Raw genomic sequence first — 25,960 nt, forward strand, 5'->3', positions numbered from 1 at the left:
TAATGTGTCTTTCTAATGTAAAGAAATGAAATGAAGGTTGTTTTTACATAAGCTATTGCTATTCGTGTATCAATGACCACATCTTAAACACAAAACTGATTTTATTGATAACAAAAACACAACAAAGTAATTCTGTAAGAGCTCGACAAATATGTAAAAAAGAAATTAACTGTTTTCATTGTGAACATGTTCAGGGATTTTCTGTGCGTGTTTGGAGAGCTAAAAGCTGTAGCTAGAAATAAGTGTCATGGTACAGTATGTCAATCATCCATGAGCTGAGTATTTGCCAGAGCCTCCCATTAGGATGAGCAGGTAGAGGAATATGTTTATGATGTACAGGACCAGGGCACCAAATACATACTCCTCTTGATCCAGGGCATACTTCTGCCTGCCCATTACCAGCTGGCAGTCAATAACCAGGAGGGAAAGGGTTTAGGGTGCAATAGATGGAAGTGCTCATTGTGGCTACAAGGCTGCATAAAAAGAAAGGGCCTAATAAAAGGAGATACAACATTGAGTGAGTTCTGTACCAGTGAGAAGAGCAGGGCTCCCAGAGATCCATAGACTATCTGCAGCACATTGGAGTAGAAGAAACAGAAGAAGCTGAACATGAGAAGGTCCACTGCCAGCACCAGCAGGCTGCCATTACAAAGTGTGAAGTCCACTTGAGTCTGCAGACCAAAGAGAGGAGAGTGAGTAACTTTTATTTCTGAATTACAAAGCGACCCTGGGCAATATGGTATTTGTTGTCCAATAAGCTAGATCACTGGGGGGTCAGCCTGACCACAAACTGATGTGGTATGTTCGATTTGGAATTAAGCATAATATCATGTTTTTAGTGATTTGAAAAGCCAGTCTGACCTGGGCTGAGAAGATGATAATGTTGAAGGAGAGGACCGCTGTTGCTCCCATGGCGACGACTACAGCAGTGTTGTCGAATGAGGCCACAGTGCCGACCACTGACTAGAGGCAGTACACACACCATAAAACGTAAAATAACACTCACTCAAAGTGCAACTAAGTTCTAGGAGAATGTATTTGGCATTAACCAATAAGGAACTGTGAATACAGTAAGATACACTTATAACCATTACCGGTAACTTCACTTTTTAAATAATGTTTGTGAACACATCTAAAAAACTATTGTATAGTTTATATCTATACGTGAACAGATAAATCTAGAGCTCAATTCAGTCTAACCCACACTTCAGTATTTACTTAGTGACTTTGCATTGGCCAGTTTGCCAATCGCTGGTCTAGCTAGTTGTGATGGAGTTGTGTTTATGTGTTTGTGCGTGCGTGTGACCCACCAGGTTCCAGGGATGGCTACTGCTAAATGAGCTGCAGCAAATGAGGCAGATGGCCACTGAAGCAAACAGGATGGAGGAGCTGAGGTAAATCAAATGTTATTTGTCACATGCTTCGTAAACAACTGGTGTGAACTTAACAGTACAATGCTTACTTACGGGTCCTTCCCAACAATGCAGAGAAAGAAAATGGAGAAATAATATAAAAATGGTCCATATGTTGCTCTGCACCGCTGCCCTCACCATACTGGAGAAAGTGTACACACACAATGCTGAAGGTCACCAGCAACTGCAGGGTCACAACACTGAACACCTGCACAGGTAGAATGACAGGGTTACCATTAGCCCCTTGGCAGGTTACCAAGAAACTTAGGGCTCCAAGACCAAATCTCTCAGACATATCAGTATAAACCTTTCTGATATAAGGCTTCCGTATTGTCTCGTCGTCAAAAGATGACACCAATAGGATGGCGTCTGTCACTCTCTGGTGGAGAGGATCCTTTGTGAGTGACAGAACAACAGTCTCATACTATTGGCCATGACAACACTGGAATATTGTAGTGACTTTGCAGACTTTTCAGTGGTCATGTAACCCAACAAGTGAATTCAACGGACATACATTATTCTAGCAGAAATTTTCAATTTTGCATTAACATTTTATTGTAGTTGGCAGTAATATGAGGAAAGACATTAATAATCCACCAGCATGATAGTTTCCCCTCACTCCTTGCTATTGCAGAACAGGATAGATAGTTACCTGGCTCTCCCACATGGTTACACTCTCCAGGTGGGAGGGGTTTGAAGTCCACCCATGCCTGTAGTGGGTACAGGACTGGGGGGTAGAGTAGGGCATACTGAGCCTCTGTGGGCGTGGGGTACTTCTGTGCATCTGTCATTCTGAGCGAGAGCGTAGTGTGAAGAGGAGTGGGTTGGAAGAGACTGATGTTTGGAGGAAAATATAGAGTGCTTAGATGATATCAAAAGGCCTGTGAGAAAAGAGATGTGAGATACTAGCCTGGGGGTTTCCACTGTCCACATGAGGAACCTGGAATTGAGTAAACCTTCATAAAGAAATGTAACAGTTACATGTCAGAACAATGATGCAACAATAACATCCTTGCATTTGTGACCAATTCAGCATACTGTGTGTTAATATTACCAAGGAATGTTTTGTATTAGTGTTCTCACTGACACATTGTTTTGTCTATAGATGTGTGTGAATGCAGATATTTCTCAGTAACTACAGTTCTCAATAACAGGAATCAGTAGGTCAAACCACTGGGATAAACTGAATTCAAAAACGTAAATATTTTTCCTTCTAAAATAAAATATTATAATTTGTATTTTATTTTTTACAAATGACAACTGGAAAACTAACCCCAAAAAGATGAAATCCCTTATTTTACTATAGCATTCATACACAATTAGATCATATGTTTGTGTTGTCCAATTGATTTCATTATTTTGTCCAAACTGGCACATCATCCGCTACAAACTGGAGATTTTTGACAACCCCAAAATTATGTCATCTTAGTTCAGTCATTGAAGTAGTGGACCAATTGGGAGATGACTAACTGAGCACTTACCTTCTTTATACCTGGGTTTCACTTGTGCTAAACCTCAATTACCGCACTGTACTTCCTGTGTAGTGGAGTGATGATCTAGTGTCTAGCCTACACACAGACTGGCACTTTGCTGTTTGACTCAGACTGAGAAACTGGAACTTCTACCTCCACCTTTAGCAGCTTGTGCCCTTTTGGGTTATTTCCAGAACTGAAATGTCACTGACAGTGATGGTGAACTAAGGCCTTGTTCACCCTGCAGGCCTTAATGCTCAAATCAATGTAGTTTTTAAAATCCATTTTGGACTACTGACTGTCCAAACAGCAAGTTACAAGTGGCCAAATAGAATTTGTGTGTATTCAGACAGCATTCATTTGCTGCCAAGGCTACACTTTTTGTCATAATGACAATGAGTGTGTGCAGTGGGGTAGGCTGACTGGTGGTGGTGCTCAGGGTTCCTATCAGAAGTTATGTAGCAAGCTAAGGTGACAATAGATGCCATGGACGTTCCCGAGTTGCTTTGAATGCTCAAAATCATAGGGGGGAGAACACATTTAAAGCCTCAAAGGATAAGATGATCCAACTTTCAAAACTAGTCCTTTTTGGCTAGTCACAGCAGTCAACAAGCGAACTAGTCACAGCAGTCAACTAGCTAGCTAGCCATAGCAGTCAACTAGCTAGCTAGCCACAGCAGTCAACTAGCTAGCTAGGTACTATAGCTGTTCAGCTTTCTAGCACATTCACTCATTTGTTTGTGAACAAGTCAGACTCCAGGAAAAATAACAGATTTGAATTGGGTATATCGGTTATGAAAATATATTGGATTTGAATCACTGCCAATGTGAACACGGCTTAAGTGATAGATCATACAGTGCCTTCAGAAAGTATTCATACCCCTTGACCTATTCCACATTTTGTTGTTAGTCTGAATACAAAATGTATTAAATATTAATACCCTTAATGATAAAGTGAAAACATGTTTTAGACATTTTTGCAAATGTATTAAATGAAATACAAAAATCTAATTTACATAAGTATTCCCACCCCTGAGTCTACTTTGTAGAAGCACCATTGGCAGCGATTACAGCTGTGTCTTTCTGGTGACAGAGCATTCCACACCTGGATTGTGGAACATTTGCCTATTATTCTTTTAAAATTCTTCAAACTCTGTCAAATTGGTTGTTGATCATGGCTAGTTAGGAAGGACACCTGTATCTTTGTAGTGACTGGGTGTTTTGATGCTTTAAAAAAAACTCATCTACCAATAGGTGCCCTTCTTTGCGAGGATTTGGAAAACCTCCCTGGTCTTTGAGGTTGAATCTGTGTTTGAAATACTCGACTGAGGAACAAGACAGATAATTGTATGTGTGGGGTATAGAGATGAGGTAATCATTCAAAAATACTTGTAAAGGAGAGCCACAGTCGGTGCAATGTGTGCAAGAAAACATTTTGCTCAAAACATTGTTTTACCCTTTTTGTGTGTGCTTTACTGTTTTATACTTGCGATATCAATTCACCAAGAAAGGTTTATTTATTTTTTAATCACCAGAAGATGTCTTTAAAAGGTAAGTAACCAGTAACCAGTACCATATTTTTTAAATCCAATGAATGCAGGAAGGAATATAACATTTCCCATGGTATTTTTTTTTTTTTTTTTTTAAAGATATGCCATGTATACTAGTCATTTACAGTAGATAACTGTGAATCTGTCACAGCAATCAGCATTGCCTATTTGGCAAAGACCATTAACAAACATGCCATGAAACAGTTATTAACAGTGCTCAAACGCCTAAACAAGGACATTGACAAAACAGGGCTCAAAAGTATATTTATTGTAAAAAATACATATAAAACCAACTTTGAGACATACAAAAGATTGGAGCTTAGAAACAGTAAAATGAACAGACAAAGACCAAGCCAGTTTGAATTGCAATACATATTTACACTTTAATAAATACACATAATTGTTCTATTATACCAAAGAGAAGGCAGATTGTCCATATCTTGGGATGCAGATATCGCTGTGGTGACCTTAAACATTCTCATTGAATATATCAGCATAACCGTCACAAAGCTCAGCGTCTAGGAGGAACAGAACCCTGTGATTAAACGCCAAGAATACAATACATAGAAAATATCATCCTTGGAGAATAGCTATGCTGCCAAGAAATAGCATTTGTAAAAATTGAGGTATTGCGCCACACAGTTAAAAAGGGAGAGTAGTAAAGTAACATTTTGGGGTTCAGATTGTCCAGATTTTTACTGACAACCCTTTCACCCCCCCCCCCCCCCCCTCCCTCAATGTACACAACAACATAATTATTCATCATATTCACCACACACACAAAAAAAGTACATTTAGGTCTAATGATCAATTCCTCTTTTTCACACACATCCCCTCCCACTGTTTCAGTTACACAGACATACATTCTTTTGGCGAAATAGTTTCTTTTTTGAAGTGGAAAGAGTAACATGCACAGGGCTGCCAGGGCACGACAGGTCGTAGCACCTCAGAGTGCAGGATGTGGTGCAAGAACTCTGGGAGATCATCCAATAGGAATGCTGAACAGGACTGATCCTCATGCTGGTCTACAGCAGTCTCACCACACTTTGATAAACTCACTGTAGCGTCACCGCTGATCCCCAGACTAGACTACACCATAGGAGCCTGGACAGACACAAACCTCTCACCAGGCAAAGGCAGCCAATGGTAGCTTGTTTAACACATATGGTAATAATACAATGTCTAAAAATCCTCTTATGGGGAAGGGTGGTGGCTTAATACAACAAATCCCCCCATCAGCTGTTCATTGCCTCCAGCGATGGGAAGCATGGGATAGGCGAGGCAGATGCCTCATGGCGTAATCATGCCCTAAAATACATCATCCCTCACATTGACATGAATGCAGCCAGATGGCCAGACAAGTGCACAGGGCCTGGTCCAACATTCCGGACTACACCCTAGACAGAGCGAGAGAGGCAGGGGGACGATGACCCACACATCACCACATGCCTTCAGCACGACAGGACGGGTTGGTCTCACTGAGAGGAGGGCCAAGTCATCGTAGCAGTATGTTTTTAATCACACTGCTTTAGGAACAAAGTAGCGCTATGGTCGTTCCACCCGACCATAGTGCTGCTGGAACGACCACAGTGCTACTTTGTTCCTAAAGCAGAGGAAAGAGGGTAGACGTCAACCATCATAGATTGTTCTGAAATAATTTCTGTTAGAAACATAAGATAAGCATTCGTGCAACATTATATTTTTGAAAGCTAAATGATTGCACCAAATTGGGCATTTTCATTTATAGGATTCTTATAATATTTATTCAATATAGTACCTAACATCTGAATTGGGCCACACTTTCTTCAAACAATGAGATAGACATGAGGAATCCAAAGGAATGGTCAAAAGCCAGGCACTGACCCCCCACCAGTCCCAACAAGTATATACAGTGCCTTTGGAAAGTATTCAGACCGCTTGACTTTTCCCGCATTTTGTTAGGTTACAGCCTTATTCTAAAATTGATGAACATTTTTCCCCCTCAATCTACACACAATACTCCATAATGACAATGCAAACATTTTTTGTGGTTGACATTTGTTAATTTATTTTTTAAAAACAACTGAAATATTCCACTTACACAAGTATTCAGACCATTTACTCAATACTTTGTTGAAGCACCTTTAGCAGTGATTACAGCCTCGAGTCTTCTTGGGTATGACACTACAAGCTTGGCACACCTGTATTTGGGAAGCTTCTCTCATTCTTCTCTGCAGATCCTCTCAAGCTCTGTCAGGTTAGATGGGAAGCGTTGCTGCACAGCTATTTTCAGATCTCTCCAGAGATGTTCGATCGGGTTCAAGTCCAGGCTCTGGCTGGGCCACTCAAGGATATTCAGAGACTTGTCCGGAAGCAACTCCTGTATTGTCTTGGCTATGTGCTTAGGGTCGTTGTCCTGTTGGAAGGTGAACCTTATCCCCAGTCAGAGGTCCTGAGCACTCTGAAGCAGGTTTTCAACAAGGATCTCTAATGTACTTAGCTCCATTCATCTTTGCCTTGATCCTGACTAGTCTCCCAGTCCCTGCTGCTGAAAGACATCCCCACAGCATGATCCTGCCACCATCATGCTTCAACGTAGGAATGGTGCCAGGTTTCCTCCAGATGTGACGCTTGGCATTCAGGTCAAAGAGTTCAATCTTGTTTTTCATGGTCAGAGTCTTTAGGTGCCTTTTGGCAAACTCCAAGCTGGCTGTCATGTACCTTTTACTAAGGAGATGCATACATCTGTCCACTCTACCATAAAGGCTTGATTGGTGGAGTGCTGCAGAGATGGTTGTCCTTCTGGAAGGTTCTTTCATCTCCACAGAAAAACTCTGGAGCTCTGTCAGAGTGACCATCGGGTTCTTGGTCACCTCCCTGACCAAGGCCCTTCTCCCCAATTGCTCAGTTTGGCCAGGCAGCAAGCTCTAGGAAGAGTCTTGATAATTCCAAACGTCTTCCATTTAAAAATGATGGAGGCCACTGTGTTCTTGGGGACCTTCAATGCTGCAGACATTTTTTGGTACCCTTCCCCAGATCTGTGCCTCGACACAATCCTGTCTTGGAACTCTTCGGACAATTCCTTTGACATCATGGCTTGGTTTTTGCTCTGACATGCACTGTCAACTGTGGAACCTTATATAGACAGGTGTGCGCTTTTCCAAATCATGTCCAATTGATTGGAATCCACCTGTGGTAAATTCAATTAAGTAGTAGAAACATCAATGATGATCAATGGAAACAGGATGCACCCGAGCTCAATTTCAAGTCTTATAGCAAAGGGTCTGAATACGTAAGTTATCTGTTGACAAATTTTCTTTCGCAATTTTTTTTAATTTTTAAGCTTTTTCATTAAGGGGTATTGTGTGTAGAATTCTAATGATGTTTTAAATGTAATCCATTTTAGAATAAGGCTGTAACGAAACAAAATGTGGAACAAGTCAAGGGGTCTGAATACTTTCCGAGGGCACTGTAGTATCAGTCCTCTGTGACAGACAAGTAGTCTCAGGAAAGTATTCAGGAACTCTTATCTGTTTCTAACTACAGAAATGATTTCAGAACAATCTGAGATGGTGGGTGTCATGGCTTGCTGAAATGACATGTAACAACGCTAGGGTTAAAACAATCTCACCCAGAGGGTATAAGGGCACAAAGAACACACACACCTCTCATTTACACAACCAGTGAGAAGTCTGCAGTTCGCCTCTGCTGTCCAGAGTCGGGCGCTGTCATCCAGGACATTGACTGTCCCCATTCGTCCACACCGCTATCACACATATATATATATACACACACACACACACTACTGGTGTTACTAAATTAGCAACTGTGGTTCAATCAAGCACACCTTATCTGAGAAGAAAGTTCTGCCTTGGGGTAAAAAGTGCTTAGTATGGGCATGACACCAGTACTATGGCCTGGGAAATGCCAACAACCTACTGTAGCTGCGGTAAAAGGCGCGAACACAGTGGGTTCAGCACCAACCAACCACACAAACTGGCATCATCCGCTTTTAACTCCACAATCAACTCACACCCACCATCCTTCTCCTGAAATGTATCATGGTGACAATAGAAAACCACCTACAGTCACTACTACAGCAAACCCATCCACAAAATAAAGCCCTGCTTTCCAACATCGGGCTATAAAAAACAATGCATTGCAATATTTAAGCATGAACAGTTAACATTTTCAGAGCTGGGATGTTTTTTTTTTTATGGGCAGAAACATTTATTCACTGGAACGTGAATCTCTACCCAATATTGTTTTGCTGCATCATAAAAGACAAATGACCTATCCCATATGGAAAAGTCCACATTAGGGGAAGAGGAATGCATGGGACAACAGAAACACACATTTTCTCTCCTCCTTGAGTTAAAAAGGACTTTCACGGGACTGTCAACCTGGTATGATAATATATCGATTTACCGTTTTTCTGGAGTGCAGCAGTTTATAGTTTGGGCTATGTTCACAGAGGAGAGGTGGCTGTCTATTCCAGCGGTAGTTAAAGTGGTCTGAGTTGAGCTCAAACAGACCGAACCAGCTCAAATGGACTGAACCAGGTCGAAGAGAAAAAAGTGGTCTGCGGTCACATCCTTTTGGGGCTGTGTCTGGATCAGTAAAATTAGGAGGCTTGCCTCTGGTATTTTTCTTTGCTGTAATATATTTGCTGCAATTATAGAAACATTGCAGTCTCCTGTGGGGGAAAAAAGTACATCAAATATTTATACTTTCCTCACACTTGGAACGTAACTTCCTATTTCACATAATATTTTGTCCACACTAACTTCTACCCTGTTGGCTAGTGTGACATCATGGGGTTGGAATAAATGGGGTCATGAACACGTACGTACCTGAGTCAGGTGTGTCCCTGAGCAGGACATGTGACCCATGAGTCAATCAATAGGGTGTTCGGGACAGCATGGCTTCACCTTGGACCAGGAGTCAATACAGCTGGACAGAGAAAGAGACACACAAAGACATGTAATGAGACATACAGAAATGGAATGTCTGTTTTCCCTTTGGATTATCACTTGATCTGGACCATGCAGAACATATTACAGCAGTTTAAGTTACATAACTCAATCCCATCTGTGGTCCCAGGGTGGGACTTAACTCAGACCATGGTACTGGCAGCTGACTGACTCACTGTGAGACAGCCGGATTAGAAACACTTGTTGTGGTTACTGTATTTCTTTCAAAAGGAGGTTCACACCTTAAAATACCTCTTAGTCAAACAGAGGTGAATGACTTGCGATAAGGTTAGGTCATTCTGGTAAAGAAAATAAGGTTATAGCCGCTCACTGCTTGATGCTCCCACAAGTGTTCTTCAAAATCAAATATCAAATAAAAATACAAATGTGAAACACTTACTTATGGGCCCTTTCCAACAATGCAGAGAGGAAAAATAGAAAAATAAATAAATAATAACTTGGCTATACACGCAGTGTACCAAACAATAATACACTGCTCAAAAAAATAAAGGGAACACTTAAACAACACAATGTAACTCCAAGTCAATCACACTTCTGTGAAATCAAACTGTCCACTTAGGAAGCAACACTGATTGACAATAAATTTGACATGCTGTTGTGCAAATGGAATAGACAAAAGGTGGAAATTATAGGCAATTAGCAAGACACCCCCAATAAAGGAGTGGTTCTGCAGGTGGTGACCACAGACCACTTCTCAGTTCCTATGCTTCCTGGCTGATGTTTTGGTCACTTTTGAATGCTGGCGGTGCTTTCACTCTAGTGGTAGCATGAAACGGAGTCTACAACCCACACAAGTGGCTCAGGTAGTGCAGCTCATCCAGGATGGCACATCAATGCGAGCTGTGGCAAGAAGGTTTGCTGTGTCTGTCAGCGTAGTGTCCAGAGCATGGAGGCGCTACCAGGAGACAGGCCAGTACATCAGGAGACGTGGAGGAGGCCGTAGGAGGGCAACAACCCAGCAGCAGGACCGCTACCTCCGCCTTTGTGCAAGGAGGAGCACTGCCAGAGCCCTGCAAAATGACCTCCAGCAGGCCACAAATGTGCATGTGTCAGCATATGGTCTCACAAGGGCTCTGAGGATCTCATCTCGGTACCTAATGGCAGTCAGGCTACCTCTGGCGAGCACATGGAGGGCTGTGCGGCCCCACAAAGAAATGCCACCCCACGACTATATTTTGCCTTGCCCATTCACCCTCTGAATGGCACACACAGACACAAACCACGTCTCAAATTGTACCAAGGCTTAAAAATCCTTCTTTAAGCTGTCTCCTTCCCTTCATCTACACTGATTGAAGTGGATTTAACAAGTGACGTCAATAAGGGATCATAGTTTTCACCTGGATTCACCTGGTCAGTCTGTCATGTTCTTAATGTTTTGTATACTCAGTATATGCATGGGGTACTGTATACTGAATAAAAAACTAAACGCAACATGTAAAGTGTTGGTGCCATGTTTCAAATAAAGGTCCCAGAAATTTTCCATACGCACAAAAATATTATTTCCCTCATATTTTCTGCAATAATTAGTGAGCATTTCTCCTTTGCCAAGATAATCCATCCACCTGACAGGTGTGGCATATCAAGAAGCTGATTAAACAGCATGATCTTTACACAGGTGCACTGTGTGCTGGGGACAATAAAAGGCCACTCATATGTGCAGATTTGTCACACAACACAATGCCACAGGTGTCTCAAGTTGAAGGAGTGCGCAATTGGCATGCTGACTACAGGAACATCAACCAGAGCTGTTGTTAGAGAACTGAATGTTCCTTTCTCTACCATAAGCCGCCTCCAATGTAATTTTAGAGAATGTGGCCCTATGTCCAACCAGCCTCACAACCGCAGACCACGTGTAAGCACGCCAGCCCAGGACCTCCACATCCGGCTTCTTCACCTGCGGGATCGTCTGAGACCAGCCACCAGGATAGCTGGTGATGTCCTAGCTCCCAAGTGGGTGGGCCCTATGCCCTCCCTGGCCCATCCATGGATGCGTCCCTGTGCAGCCATGTGAAATCCATAGATTAGGTTCTAATGAATTTATTTCAATTGACTGATTTCCTTATATGAACTGTAACTCAGTAAAATCGTTGAAATTGTTGCATGTTGCGTTTATATTTTAGTTCAGTATACATATGGGAAGGGGCAAAGTGACAGGAAACAGGATGGATAATAAGTAGTAGCAGCAGCATATGTGAAGATTTAAGAGTTAGAGCAAAGGGGGTCAATGCAGATAACCAAATAGCTACTCGGACTAACTATTTAGCAGACTTATGGCTTGGGGGTAGAAGCTGTTCAGGGTGCTGTTGGTTACAGACTTGGTGCATCGGTACCACTTTCCATGCCGTGGCAGAGAAAACTGTCTATGACTTGGGTGGCTGGAGTCTTTGATACATTTTAGGATCTTCCTCTGACACCACCTGGTATAGACTGGATTGTAGGGAGCTCAGCCCCAGTGATGTACTGTGCCGTACGCACTACCCTCTAGCGCTTTGTGGTCGGATGCCAAGCAGTTGCCACCAAGCAGAGATGCAGTCAGTCAAGATGCTCTTAACTGTGCAGCTGTATAACCTTTTGATGATCTGAGGGCCCTTGACAAATCTTCTCAGCCTCTTCATGACTGTGAAGGTGTGGGTGGACCATGTTAATTCCTTATGCTGGGCATACACTATACAACTTCTAAAATCTTAACTTGGCCATGCTCACAGTTCCCGATTTCCATGTCTCAAATCTTTAATTCTGTCCATTCTCAACCCCAGGTCGTGGGTGCTCACATTACACGATAATTCCCTACTTGATCCTGCCAACACGCAAACAGCGAGTTGCTTTATAAGTGTGCACATTATTATGTGCAGAATTATTTTTTTGTATTATTATTATTATTTTTTTAAAGAGACGGAAGTGAAGAATATGGACCCGCAAATGGTTGGGCCGACGTGGACAATCTGGACTTATATTCTTGAGGGAATTGGAGGTGAAAACATTTAATATTGAAAAAGGCAGCTGCATTCTCTCCACAGCTCCACCAATCTGTCATAATTAAGGCTAAACCCCGACTATTTCTACAATTTCTCTTCTTTAAAATCTGATTTTAAACTTAACCTTAACTACACTGATAATTTAAGGTTAAGCAAAAGGTTTAGGTTATGAATTTTTTCACGATAGACAATTTTGACTGTGGCAACTAGTGACAACCTGCTCGTTGTTGTTGCTTTCTTCTTTGGCATCATTGTTTTGGTCTCACATGTTGAGTGCTCCTTGGCTAGTAGCTGCAGTCCTTGTCCAATCGCGTTGAGGCACCGCTCATACTACAAGATGAACAACCAACATTTGACACGTCAGAACATTTTCTGGACAACGAAAGGTTGTTGTCCTGGCACCACACTGCCAGATCATGACCTCTTCCCTATAGGCCGTCTCATTATCGTTGGTGATCAGGCCTACCACAGTCTTGTCGTCAACAAACTTAATGAGGGTGTTGGAGTCGTGTGTGGCCACGCAGTCATGGGTGAACAGGGAGTACAGGAGGGGACTAAGCATGCACCCCTAAGGGGCCCCCGTGTTGAGAGTCAGCGTGGCGGATGTGTTGTTGCCTACCCCCTAGCCATCACCTGGGGGCAGCGCGCCAGGAAGTCCAGGATCCAGTTGCAGAGGGAAGTGTTCAGTCCAAGGGTCTTGAGCTTAGTGATGAGCTTGGAGGGTACTATGGTGTTGAACGCTGAGCAGTAGTCAATGAACAACTCTCTCAATTCTTAAATTATTCAATGGAGCTTTTAGTGATATCAAAGATGACTTGTGGGAGAAAAACATTACTGGATTTTTTTACGCAGTAAGCAGTGACAAAATAACCATGTAATTTCACATAGACCGGAAGGCATATTACTAAATGAGAGTTCCAAAGAATGCAACTCATGATTGCATCACAACTTTTTTCACAGATCTGTGCCTTGTTCACCCTTTGTCTCCTGGGCCACATGTACAGTGCTTTCAGAAAGTATTCACCACTCCTTGACTTTTTCCACATTATGAGATTTTGTGTCACTGGCCTATACACAATAACCCATAATGTCAAAGTGGAATTATGTTTTTAGAAATGTGTACATATTATTTAAAAATATAAAGCTGAAATGTCTTCAGTCAATAAGTATTCAACCCCTTTGTTATGGCGAGCCTAAATAAGTTCAGGAGTAAACATTTGCTTAACAAGTCACATAATAAGTTGCATGGACTCACTCTGTGCAATAATAGTGTTTAACATGATTTTTGAATGACTACCTCATCTCTGTACCCCAAACATACAGATAATTGTAAGGTCCCTCACTCAAGCAGTAAATTTCAAACATGTTCAACCACAAAGACCAGGGACACCTATTGGTAAATGGCAAAAAAACAAAAAACAAATTGAATACCCCTTTGAGCATGGTGAAATTAGTATTTACACTTTGGATGGTGTATCAATACACCCAGTGACTACAAAGATACAGGCGTCCTTCCTAACTCAGTTGCCGGAGAAGAAGGAAACCCCTCAGGGATTTCACCATGAGGCCAATGGTGACTATAAAACAATTACAGAGTTTAATGGCTGTGATAAGAGAAAACTGATAATTGATCAACAATATTGTATTTACTCAACAATACTAATCTAAATGACAAAAGAAGGAAATCTGTACAGTTTCAAACAATTTCAAAACATGCATCTTGTTTCCAATAAGGCACTTAAGTAATACTGCAAAAAAGGTGGCAAAGAAATGTACCTTTTGTCCTGAATACAACGCGTTATGTTTGGGACAAATCCAACACGTCACTGAGTACCACTTCATATTTTCAAGCATAGTGGTGACTGCATCATGTTATGAGTATGCTCGTCATCAGCAAGGACTAGGGAGCTTTTTTTAGGATAAAAAGAAACGGAATAGAGCTAAGCACAGGCAAAATCCTAGAGGAAAACCTGGTTCAGACTGCTTTCCAACAGACAAATTCACATTTCAGCAGGACAAAAATCACAAGGCCAAATATACACTGGAGTAAGCTTATCAAGATGACACTGAATGTTCATGAGTGGCCTAGTGGCCTAGAGTTTTCACTTAAATAGGCTTGAAAATCTATGGCAAGACATGAAAATGGCTGTCTAGCACTGATCAACAACCAACTTGACAGAGCTTGAAGATTTGTTTAAATAATACATGTGCAAATGTTGCACAATCCAGGTGTGCAAAGCTCTTAAGAGACTTACCCAGAAAGACTCACAGCTGTAATCGCTGCCAAACTTTATTCTAACATGCATTGACTCAGGGGTGTGGATACCTATAACTGAGATTATTTTATTTTTTATATACATTTGCAAAAATGACTAAAAACATGTTTTCACTTTGTCATTATGGGGTATTGTGGTCAATTGATTCAAAAATAAAATATGTAATTCATTTTGAATTCACACTAACACAAGAAAATGTGAAATAAGTCAAGGGGTATGAATAGTTTCTTATGGCACTAAATCCTCAGTAGGCACGTTTACACTGCACCTCAGCTCAGGGCTAAAGAGTTTATGTAGTCCAAAACATGTACTCGTACGCACAGCAGTGTTCTAGAATATTGTACCATTGGCTTACATACTTTTTGAATGTCAGCGCAGCTCAAGCAATTTCTCAAATTTCTGTCAACACATTCAAATGAATAGAGGACGCGTACTGGAGATGACTATCGCGTCTCAGGACTAGCCTCCTTAGCTCTGCCCTTATGAAAAAAGATTGCAGTCAGAGTGCAGTATAACTGCACTACGCTGCAAATACCACGTCCAAGAGAAGGGAAAAAAATGTAATTTTGCAGTGTGACTGCAGTTACAGGGCAGTTCAACTGCGCAATACTGCGTCCAAAATACCACAATCATCTGCAGTTACTGCACTTTTACTGCAGTTTCAAAACGGCAATCTTTTTTTGTAAATATGGGCTAAGGGAGATTTTAGCCGGGGGCTAGCACCAACACCTTAGCCCAGAGCTAGCTGGCCCTGCTCTGGTTTTACCAGGAAACATGGTGCCAAAATAGCCAGCATGAAACAGGGTCAAGAACAATACATAGAATCTTCACTGTCCAATCACAAAAGCTGCACTTCCACTTACTTTGCATATGCTTGTGATTCGTTCTGCACGCAATTTTGACAAGTACATTTATACTATTTCACCCTTCCATCTGAGGACAAAAACCAGACAAAAATAAACAACTTCAATCAAAGCAAAAACATTGGTTGCTATGGCTAACAAATGGTTGCTTGCACTGGCTAATGTCTTCTCACTTAGCTAGCCAATTGATGCCACAAACTCTACAGCTGGAAGGGCAGAAAACACTCCCTTTACGTCTGTTTTCATAGCTTTTCTATTGACATTAATTTGGATATAGCTATTATGTCTGACCCCATTTAGTCGACTGGTCGATTGTTTGGTTGATAGGCTGTTGGTCGACCGGGGTTTCTTTAGTCGAGCAGTTGCACTTCCATTTAAAAAAAAATATTATGGTGCACAAGACTGTCTGATTCGCACCTGTCTCAGTGGACTAATCCATTGCGGAGGCCACGGGGATGACACAGTCCATCACTAAGACATGTGATACTGAAATTGTATATGGTTATATTATGGAAAAATAACGGTGCAACACTAAAATCGAATATTTTATAACAATGTGCTTTCTCCCGCATTGGATAAGTTCGCTGTTCGTGGTTCTGAAACAATATTCAGTGCGCAGTAGAATTGGCGCCTTCCCCTATGTTGCTATGTGCAAAAAAGCAAAGTTAACCAGCATATTGGGATTGAGAACAATGCGGTGGAGGCAGCAGCAGAAACGAGGAAAAAGTCCTTGCCTTAGTTTAATTGAAAATCGAGGAGACAGGAAACCCCAACTTAATTAGGTTAATAATCAATAGCCTAACTGCTAAATGTGCTGGACTTATAAATCATCCATATATATCTGCAGAAATAAGACAGATTTTGCTTCTGTTGCCTGTTTGTTTATTATCCTACAGATTCCGTGAGCACCAAGCCTCATGCTTGGTAGGCAGTCGATGCAAATAAGAATGGGTTCTTAATTGACTTGCCTAGTTAAATAAAGGTTCGAAAAAATAAATGCAAAGGCAAAAATTTGGGATAAAGCAATTTCACAGATTCGGTTGCTTTACCATTTTATTTTAGTTAGAACAGACTGGTATTACTTATAAATGTATTGTTTACATTGTTCCAAACAGGCAGAACAAAAATATTGTAATCTAACAGCATCTGTTTGTTACACATATGCACGCAGCACTCGCTCCTATACCCTCCTTTTTCTTGATCTCCTTATTGTTATTATTACATTTATTATGATCATCATTATAGTAATCCGTAGTCGTTATCATTGGTAGGCTTTGTATAGTAGCCTTGTATAACCACCATCGAGCTGTAGGCCTAAGAGCGCGTACTGTTTGATCATAAAACCATAACTTACTTAAGCCTACATTTCAATATACAGGCTACTGTATCAATCAATCATTCATTCGTCCATGCCATCACACCGCATATGAGACATTCATGCTTTGAAATGCAAATCAAGCATTTTAGTTTTAAAATTAAACAAAGGGCGCTATGAATAATTAGCCTAAATGATACATGAACTACAATTCACGAACGCATGCAATTGTTTTTAGGTCTGCTGTAATAAAGGCTTTATAGATCTTTTTTCCCCGTTAGAAAAGACTCTCCGGTACACTTGTTTATTTTGTGTTGTTTATGGTCCGAAAAAATACACACAATACTCACGCAACCCTTGCTCTTATACCATCCTTTTTCAAATGCCAAATGTCTTCCACAGACCTGACTTCCTCTTTCCCTCCTGAGCAACCAGTAAACATTTGCCTGTTTCCGAGTTTCTTTTTCACTTCCTCCACATACATTTAGCTGTCATGTGTTACTGTGTTCAGAGTTTGTTATAACCAATTTATTGTTGTAATTATGATAGGCTATATGTCAGGCCCTATTGGTCACATGCATGCGATGCTTACATGTTTCATGTAAAGAGAGCAAGGGTTGAAGGAATGTTTTTCCAAATTAGGGATTTTGGTAACAGAACTTTTCAGTCAGAAACAAGTAAAAAAACAAAATGGCTGAAATGTTGCAGCTTCAGCACGGACAGCGCAATAAACACTTGCTCTGCTGTGGTTCCTTTTCGATGCAGTAGAGAGGAGAGCAAGACAACGTGCGCCAGTCACACAGGCAATCACTGTCATTTTTTTTAACACAGTGTGACCATCGGGCTCTTTCTTGAGTCATTTGTGTGTTTTAATTATTTAAATCAAACAGTCTGCTTATTAAAGCATCTGACAAGCTCAGTGCATATGTAGTTGATTTTATTCAAACACTGTCTATATATGTAAAAATAAGTTTAAACACTTCGACCAATCGTTTGGTCGAAAGAAAAATGAACGCTCTCCATCCCTTCCTCACACACTGTCTACAGTACCTCACACTCAAACACACACCACTCTCTCTCCCACAAACACACACCACTCTCTCTCCCACAAACACACACGGCTCCCAACTTTTAAAATGTTTAAGAATTTAAGGAGCACCAGAAATAAATCGATTTTTGATGTAGTTTAGGCTTGCATTAGGCCTACATGAATCCTACCTTTTGAAGCACATCTCATGAGTAGCATTCCCTTCTCCTTTCTTCCTGTGCCAATCTAATTAGCCTAAACCTACTGTCAGGAGGCTGCATGACAGTGAATTTGCAAAGTCTACTCAGACTGGTCTGTGCTCTTGGTTATAACAGGCGATGAAATAATGTATCAGCATTGCTCTCTGCGCCAATGTAAAACAATGTACAAATATAACAGAACACTCATCAGGGTCTGGTTCTGCACCCCGCTCGCCACCACGGCAAACTTATATTTGAGAAAACTGACGGAGGAATAGACACGAGCGAAGAGCGGATGGTGGGAAGCAGGTGAGTGAGCGCTGGTAGGGTCTGTGGGATGCGGCTGGCATGAAAGTATAGTGGATATTATTGGACCTGCACATAAAAGAGATGAGTGGCTGGTGCATAAATGTATAAACAAAATTGACTTCATTAATATTGCATAACAGGTGCTAGCAGAATCTTTAGATTGGTAGGGGTGAAAAAGTCAGTATCATATGAAAACGGTACTACGGTATTCTAAAAATGTTGGTATCATAAGTATCATGAGGTTTTGGTACGATGATATTACCATAGTACAGGTATACCGTGCAACACTAATGTCCGGCCTATTGGGCCAAAATCAATGATAGACTATTGTATAGATAATAGAACGAAAATGAACTAAACTTTTAAGAGATCAGATTTTTGGTTTGTTTATTTTGCTAAAAGGACATACTTTGCTAGCTACCCACCTCGTTCCTTTCTGCTAGCATGTGCACGTAGTACACCATCATGAATAACACCATCATGAATCATGGCTCTCCCCGGGAATCATGGCTATCTCCAGATACACTGTTCCCATCCATACAGCCAGCTGGGTTCTCAGTACATGGCACAGACAAGAAATAAAGAACTCTCCTGGAAGAAGAAAGGCGGAGGTGCATGTTTCCCAATTATCTACTCATGGGGAGATTGTGGTAACGTACAGAAACTAATGTTCTTTTGTTCACCCAACCTAGAATACCTCAATCAAATGTCAACCGCATTACCTCCCGAGAGAATTCTCTTTGGTCATCGTCCCAGCCGTATATATTCCCCCTCAAGCCGATACCGTGAAGGCTCTCAGGGAACTACACTGCATATGCCGAGGCAGCATTTATTGTAGCTGGGTACTTTAATAAAGCAAATCTGAGGAAAACTCTACCGAAGTTAACACATTGCCTACAGTAGTCAAGCTTCAAAAACTCTCAACCATTGTTACACTCCCTTTCAGAATGGCTACAAGGCCCTCCCCCACCCTCCCTTTGGCAAATCAGATCATAACTCCATTCTGCACCTTCTTCCTATAGGCAGAAACGCAAACAGGAAGTACCGTGCTAAGGTCTATTCAACGCTGGTCTGACCAATCAGAATCCATGCTTCAAGATTGTTTTGATTACGCGGACTGGGATATGTTCCGGGTTGCCTCTGAGAATAACATCGACACATACACCGACACGGTGACTGAGTTCATCAGGAAGTGTATAGGGGACGCTGTTCGCACTGTGATGATTAAAACCTACCCAAACCCAAAAACGTGGATAAAACTAAAAGCACGAACCACTGCATTTAACCACAGCAAGGTGACTGGGAATATGGTTGAATAGAAACAGTCCAATTATGCCCTCCATAAGGCAATCAAAAAGGCAAAACGCCAGTACAGAGAAAGTGGAGTCACAATTCAGCGGCTCAGACACGAGATGTATGTGACAGGGACTCCAGACAATCATGGATTATAAAGGGAAAACCAGCCACGTCGCTGACACCGACGACTTGCTCCTGGACAGCTAAACATGTTCTTCGCTTCGAGGATAACGCCGTGCCGCCGACACGGGCCGCTTCCCAAGGACTGAGCTCTCATTCTCCCTGGCCAACATGAGTAAGACATTTAAGCATGTTAACCATCGCAAGGCTGCTGGCCCAGAATGCATTCCTATCCACGTCCTCAGAGCATGTGCAAACCAGCTGGCTGGAGTGTTTACGGACATATTGAATCTCTCCCTATCCCAGTCTGCTGTCCCCACTTGCTTCAAAATGTCCAGCTTTGTTCCTGCACCCAAGAAAGCGAAGGTAACTGAACAAAATGACTATCGCCCCGTAGCACTCACTTCTGTCATCATGAAGTGCTCTGAGGGGCTTGTTAATTAGTTTCTTTCCTCGGCTGAATGATCTGAATCTAGGATTACAGAGACTCTCCGCAACTATATTCAATGTGCGGAACAAAATTGAGGCTATGATTAAGAAGTTGGAACTCTTCTCTGTCTGCATTAACAAGGACAACATTCAGGTCTTTCCATCATTCTATGTTTTTTTTGTGTGCAAATGAACTCAAGCTTACGGACAATGGGATCGAATCCCGACCTGACAAGGTAAAAATCTGTCGTTCTGCCCCTGAACAAGGCAGTTAACCCACTGTTCCCCGGTAGGCTGTCATTGTAAATAATAATTTGTTCTTAACTGACTTGCCTAGTTAAATAAAGCTTTAAAAAATGTCAATGTGATATAGCGAAGCACCCGAGTGAGTTGTGTGAGCAATTACTTTCCTGAAACGGGTGACACAAACAACTGGATTAGTTATCCCTTTCATTCCCTGCCTCCAGTCCATGTACCGATATCTGAACAAGAGAGCCTCATCGAAATTGCAACAAGCGGTTCTGTGAAAATGTAATTTAAATCAGAAGCCACTGCCAGATTTCTGGATTGGGCTGCGCTCAGAGTATCCTGCCTTGGCAAACCACACTGTTAAGATACTGATGCCCTTTGCAACCAAGTACCTATGTGAGAGTGGATTCTCGGCCCTCACTAGCATGAAAACTAAATACAGGCACAGACTGTGTGTGAAAAATGATTTAAGACAGACTCTCTCCAATATAACCCAACATTGCAGAGTTATGTGCATCCTTTCAAGCACACCCTTCTCATTAACCCATGGTGAGTTACTCACAATTTGCGGTGAACAAATAAGGTTTTATATGTAAAATGGTTAAACAAAGAGCCCAATTATTGATTATTATTATATTATTATTTGTGCATTGGTCCTATAAGAGCTTCCCAAGAGCCTGGTAGTGACAAAAAATGTATTGTATGTGGCAGGCTTACAATGATGGCAAAAAACAACATTTCAGAGTGCGCTGACCCTGGTGCGCATTGGTCACGTGGCTGAGATGGGCACAAGCACAGTCCATGACAGACTGTTCACACCCTTCTTGTTGGCAGAGAGAACATTTTGCAGGTTTAACGCTTATTTCCTGCTATTCTATACATTTTGCCATGGGGTGGAGATCAAATTTTGCAGTTTTAAAGCTAATTTCCTGCAATTCTACAAGCTTTGCCATGTCTTGTGTGTTCATGTGATATCTGAGTGACTCAAACAACAACAAAATCAATGGGCTAAAAAACCTAGCTAAATAACGTCAGCTGAAATGGGCTAGTTGATCTAGACATTTCTGACAAGTTATGAATAGCTCTTTCTTTGGTCTGCAATTACAAGAGGAAAACTGCTGATTCGAAAATTGCACCTTGTGCATTGTAATATTACAACTTTCAAGAGTAAGCCTAACTGAGCTCCTTAAAAAATATATATTTAAGTTTGGGAACCACTGGCCCAAGGCTTTGAGAAGTGTGAATCCTTAGCCCTGAGCTAGAGCTTAGCCCATGTTAACAAATGCTTGGTGAACACAGGATAAGCTAGCCCAGGGTCAGTCATAGCCTGGGGCTAAGATAGCCCGAGGTTAAAAACAATGCGTGTGAAAAGGCCTAGTGCTATTACCTCTTGTGGTAGACACATAGGCAGGCCAGCCGGGCAATGGTCTCTCCCTGCTGCAGTTCCTCCAGACAGATGGAACACTCACCGCTGTCCTTACTGAGCACGTCCGCTGAGAACACAACACACACACACACACACACACACACATCACAGACATGACAGATAGACGTTAAAGTGTCATCACAAACCCACGGGGCAGGGAAGGGACTTTTAACATACATACTTTCAAACACACATTATGCCTGAACTTTCATATATGCTACTGTTTGTGTAATAGACTGTAAATATTATTATTTGGTGGGTGCTTACATTTGTCCTATTTCAAACATGTACAAGTGTGCATTAATGTGTGTGATTTGGAAATGTGTTTTTTCCATATCCCTCTGAGAATGGGGTCACGGCCAGGGTCTGCCATTCAAAGGTAAACCTGGAGCAAATAGGATTAAGTGCCTTGCTCAAGGGCACAGACAGATGTTTCACCTTGTCGGCTCGGGGATTTGAACTAGCAACATTACGGTTACTGGCCCAACGCTCTAACCGCAAGGCTACCTGCCACCACTATAACACCACTGTTTACCATACAATGTCAACCCTTTCTCTGGGTGAATGTAAAGAGCCTCTTTTGTTTGTAACAAATGAAACAGGCCTCTGCTCTGAGTTTTTGGTGCACTCATACTCACTGTTGTAAGGGAGAGGTGGAGATGTGAGGCAGCTCAACAGGTGATTCTCAATCTTTCCCCCCGAGAAAGACTTGGAGCAGAATGGACAGCGGATATCTGGGGATGAGATGACAAAAACATGCGCATGATTAACAACGAAACATTAGACAAACAAAAGCGGGAAGAAGATCAAATCAACTTCTCCATCATGCATGCCATGTGTCTTTAGTAGATGTTGACATTTGTGTGATTTGAGTATCATCCTGACAATGTCAGGTCAACTAACTCATGATTAGTTTTCCAGTCATCATCATTCCACCAGAGAACATGCATAACAAGAGGAGTCCAGCCTCAGGGGTGGGACGACATGGGGGAAGTGTGTGCCCAGTTGGCCTACATATCCCCTCCCTCTCTGGCCCTGCTGTCAGCTGTGCCCACGTGAGGACTTTGACCCATTTCCTATACTTGCTTGAGGGCTGGATTAATGGCGCGTGGGAAAATAAATCCAAAGCTTGGTTTGGGTAGGGGTCTCACTGACATACAACCACTTCTGTCCATCTGTCTGATTAATAATGTAGGCATTCACTGTGAGATTCTTCCTTGTCAGTCAGGACCTGGCCATATGTGAAAGCTTCTTTAAAAAAAATAGCTGTGGATTGTTTCGTAGGCCTATAACTATAAGGGAAGCTTATTTTTTTTATAAATTCCCCATTACATGCCACCAGTAGTACATGTACAGTTAATCCCCGTAATTTGGTTACATCAATTTCTGTTCCTGCATGTATTAATTAGTCATTTACCGATCTCATTCTCGGAGTGGAAATGTTGTTTGCAGAGTTCACAACATGCTACACAACCTGAAACAAGTTTTGGTTTATTTCATAACCATAATTGACGAGTTGTCAATTTTTTTTAAATTGTCTTTAGTTTGGAGTGTCCATGTAAGCAATGAGCATGTGTCTAGTTTCTCTGTCCTGTTAATGTTGAGGGAGCGTGGGCGCCTGAGAACACATAGAAGTACCTGGCCTGCTGTGCAGCAATGTAGGAAGGTCCCCCCAATTTCTTTCTTTTTTTTTTTTTTTTTTTTTTTTTTTTTTTTACATCATTCTTAAATAGAATAAGTTTAGAACCAACAAGACTCTTCCTAGAGCTTGCTGCCCAGCCAAACTGAGCAATCGGGGGAGAAGGGCCTTGATCAGGGAGGTGACCATGAACCTGATGGTCACTCTGACAGAGCTCCAGAGTTCCTCTGTGGCGATGGGAGAACCTTCCAGAAGGACAACCATTTCTGCAGCACTCCACCAATTTATGGTAGAGTGGCCAGACGGAAGCCATTCCTCAGCAAAAGGCACATGACAGCCCGCTTGGAGTTTGCCAAAAGGTCCCTAAAGGACTCTCAGACCATGAGAAACAAGATTCGCTGGTCTGATGAAACCAGATTGAACTCTTTGGCCTGAATGCCAAGCGTCACGTCTGGAGGAAACCTGGCACCTTCCCTACGGTGAAGCATGGTGGTGGCAGCATCATGCTGTGGGGATGTTTTTCAGAGGCAGGGAGACTAGTCAGGATCGAGGGAAAGATGAACGGAGAAAAGTACAGAGAGATCCTTGATGAAAACTGTCTCCAGTGCGTTCAGGACCTCAGACTGGGGTGAATGTTCACCTTCCAACAGGACAACGACCCTAAGCAAACAGCCAAGACAACGCAGGAGTGGCTTCAGAACTAGTCTCTGAATGCCCTTGAGTGGCCCAGCCAGAGCCCGGACTTGAACCCGATCGAACATCGCTGGAGAGACCTGAAAATAGCTGTGCAGCGACGCTCCCCATCCAACCTGACAGAGCTTGAGAGGAACTGCAGAGAGGAATGCAAGAATCTCCCCAAATACAGGTGTGCCAAGCTTATAGCGTTATACCCAAGAAGACTTGAGGCTGTAATCATTGCCAAAGGTGCTTAGACAAAGTACTGAGTTAAGGGTCTGAATACTTATGTAAATGTAAGTAGTCTTACATTTACATTCTTTTTTTTTACATTTGCAAAATTTGCAAAAAAACTATTTTTGCTTTGTCAAATATTGAGTCACCATCAGTCGATTCTTGTAAAAATGGCAATTCTGAAAATGTTTGTCCTGTACAACTGTGGTCCTTCTGCAGGGTCCTGAAATTCATACTTCTAATAAAAACTATTAGCAAACTTTTACTGGGACGTCACTACCATAAACTATAACATTAACCCCTACCCAAACCTTAAGCATAACCCTTACCATAACCATTTAAAATGTAAACTTCCATTGCGTAGGGACATCCCAAGCATCCCATCCTCTGTCTCTAACTACAGAAAACATTTCAGCACAATCTGAGATGGTGGGTGTCAATTCTCTTTCTTGTGCTTTTTGAGGTGGAAGGACACAGCAGCCTGATAGTCACAACTTAATACAATGGGTTCAGCTGTAAGTCAAGTAGCTTGTATGCACGAGAGAAAATCACCTCCCCAAGAATGCCGTTTCAGTAGTAAGTCTGGCCAATTTGTGTCACGTCTCACATATTAACTATAACAGATGTTTGTGCCCAAGACAATTAACGTTGCTACCTAGGGTACATTTGTGTTTTTGTTCACACTGACTGACTGTCTAAATTATGCCCTGTACAGGATTTAATCTGCCAAAAGTGAATAGGAACTGCAATTTAATAAAACAATACATAAAAAAAACACAAAAAGGGTTGTCACCATGTCGGTTGTTGACACGGTACAGGCCAATCCAAGCCTCCGACACCGGGCGTTGATTGATGCTTCTCATTCTGACGTTGCGCCCGTTAGAGTGTCGATTACCGGGTAAACGTTCAGAGAAAGTGCGGTGAGACACGCGGCCTGTCTCCTCTCCAGGCAGATGTTCCCCGTTGACAGCACCCTCGGGACTGCTATTACCGTCTTCCTCGTGCTTGCATTCGCTGTTGTCTTCCGCTGGTGATGACTGGCTGATGGATGGGTGGCTGTTGTGGTCGGCGGGGCTTCCAACGGCGCTCGCCTGTTGCCCTATGTCCGAATCGCTGCCCTCCTCCGATCGGCTACGGTTGGTCTCCGAATCGTCAAAACTCCCCGAAAAGTCTATCTTAAGACTGGCGGGCCTATTGCAGCGGGGTCGTCGATAGGAATCGCGCTTTATGCCATCTTTGACGAAAGCCGAAGACACTGGGTCCTCTTGTAAACGACTAGCTCTTGTCCCCATCTCTTTCGTTTTTACCCACAAAACAGGAGATTTGGCTAAAAATGTGTTATTTTAGAAATGTCTATTTAAATTCTTCCCACGAACTCTTAAATTATCTTTGTTTTATAAATAGGGTATTGTCAAACGGTTCCTTTCCTGTTTCTGAATCGTCTCTTCTCTCCACATTCAATTTTCTTTGACATCCTCACGTCTGACTGCTTTTGGTTGCCAGCGGAAGTGAATTTAGTT

At 42.1% G+C, this 25,960-nt stretch overlaps 1 protein-coding gene across 2 annotated transcripts; it reads right to left on the minus strand.

Moving 5' to 3' along the window:
* Positions 1 to 83: 83 nt before the first annotated feature.
* LOC129824241 (E3 ubiquitin-protein ligase znrf1-like) lies at positions 84 to 25,960 on the minus strand. Of its 2 annotated transcripts, none has more exons than XM_055883719.1 (5): positions 25,234 to 25,960; positions 22,531 to 22,626; positions 21,854 to 21,959; positions 9,267 to 9,366; positions 84 to 4,952 (listed from the first exon to the last, which is right to left on the minus strand). In XM_055883719.1, the coding sequence occupies exons 1-4, from the start codon at positions 25,730 to 25,732 to the stop codon at positions 9,309 to 9,311; spliced, it is 759 nt and encodes a 252-aa protein (XP_055739694.1). In that variant the 5' UTR covers positions 25,733 to 25,960; the 3' UTR covers positions 84 to 4,952; positions 9,267 to 9,308. The 2 variants fall into 2 exon arrangements, with proteins under 2 accessions (XP_055739694.1, XP_055739693.1); XM_055883718.1 differs by having other exon boundaries at positions 84 to 9,109.

The sequence above is a fragment of the Salvelinus fontinalis genome, chromosome 26 (assembly GCF_029448725.1).
Source record: "Salvelinus fontinalis isolate EN_2023a chromosome 26, ASM2944872v1, whole genome shotgun sequence".
Classification (NCBI taxonomy): Eukaryota; Metazoa; Chordata; class Actinopteri; order Salmoniformes; family Salmonidae; genus Salvelinus; species Salvelinus fontinalis.

Bases quoted from the DNA above. Each gene is read 5' to 3' on its own strand.
- LOC129824241 (XM_055883719.1), bottom strand. From the start codon at position 25,732: ATGGGGACAAGAGCTAGTCGTTTACAAGAGGACCCAGTGTCTTCGGCT. The intron at 21,960-22,530 runs GTGAGTATGAGT...TTGTGTTCTCAG, and splicing joins TCCACCTCTCCCTTACAACA to CGGACGTGCTCAGTAAGGAC. The intron at 9,367-21,853 runs GTAATAGCACTA...TTCTCTGTCCAG, and splicing joins CTATGTGTCTACCACAAGAG to CTGTATTGACTCCTGGTCCA.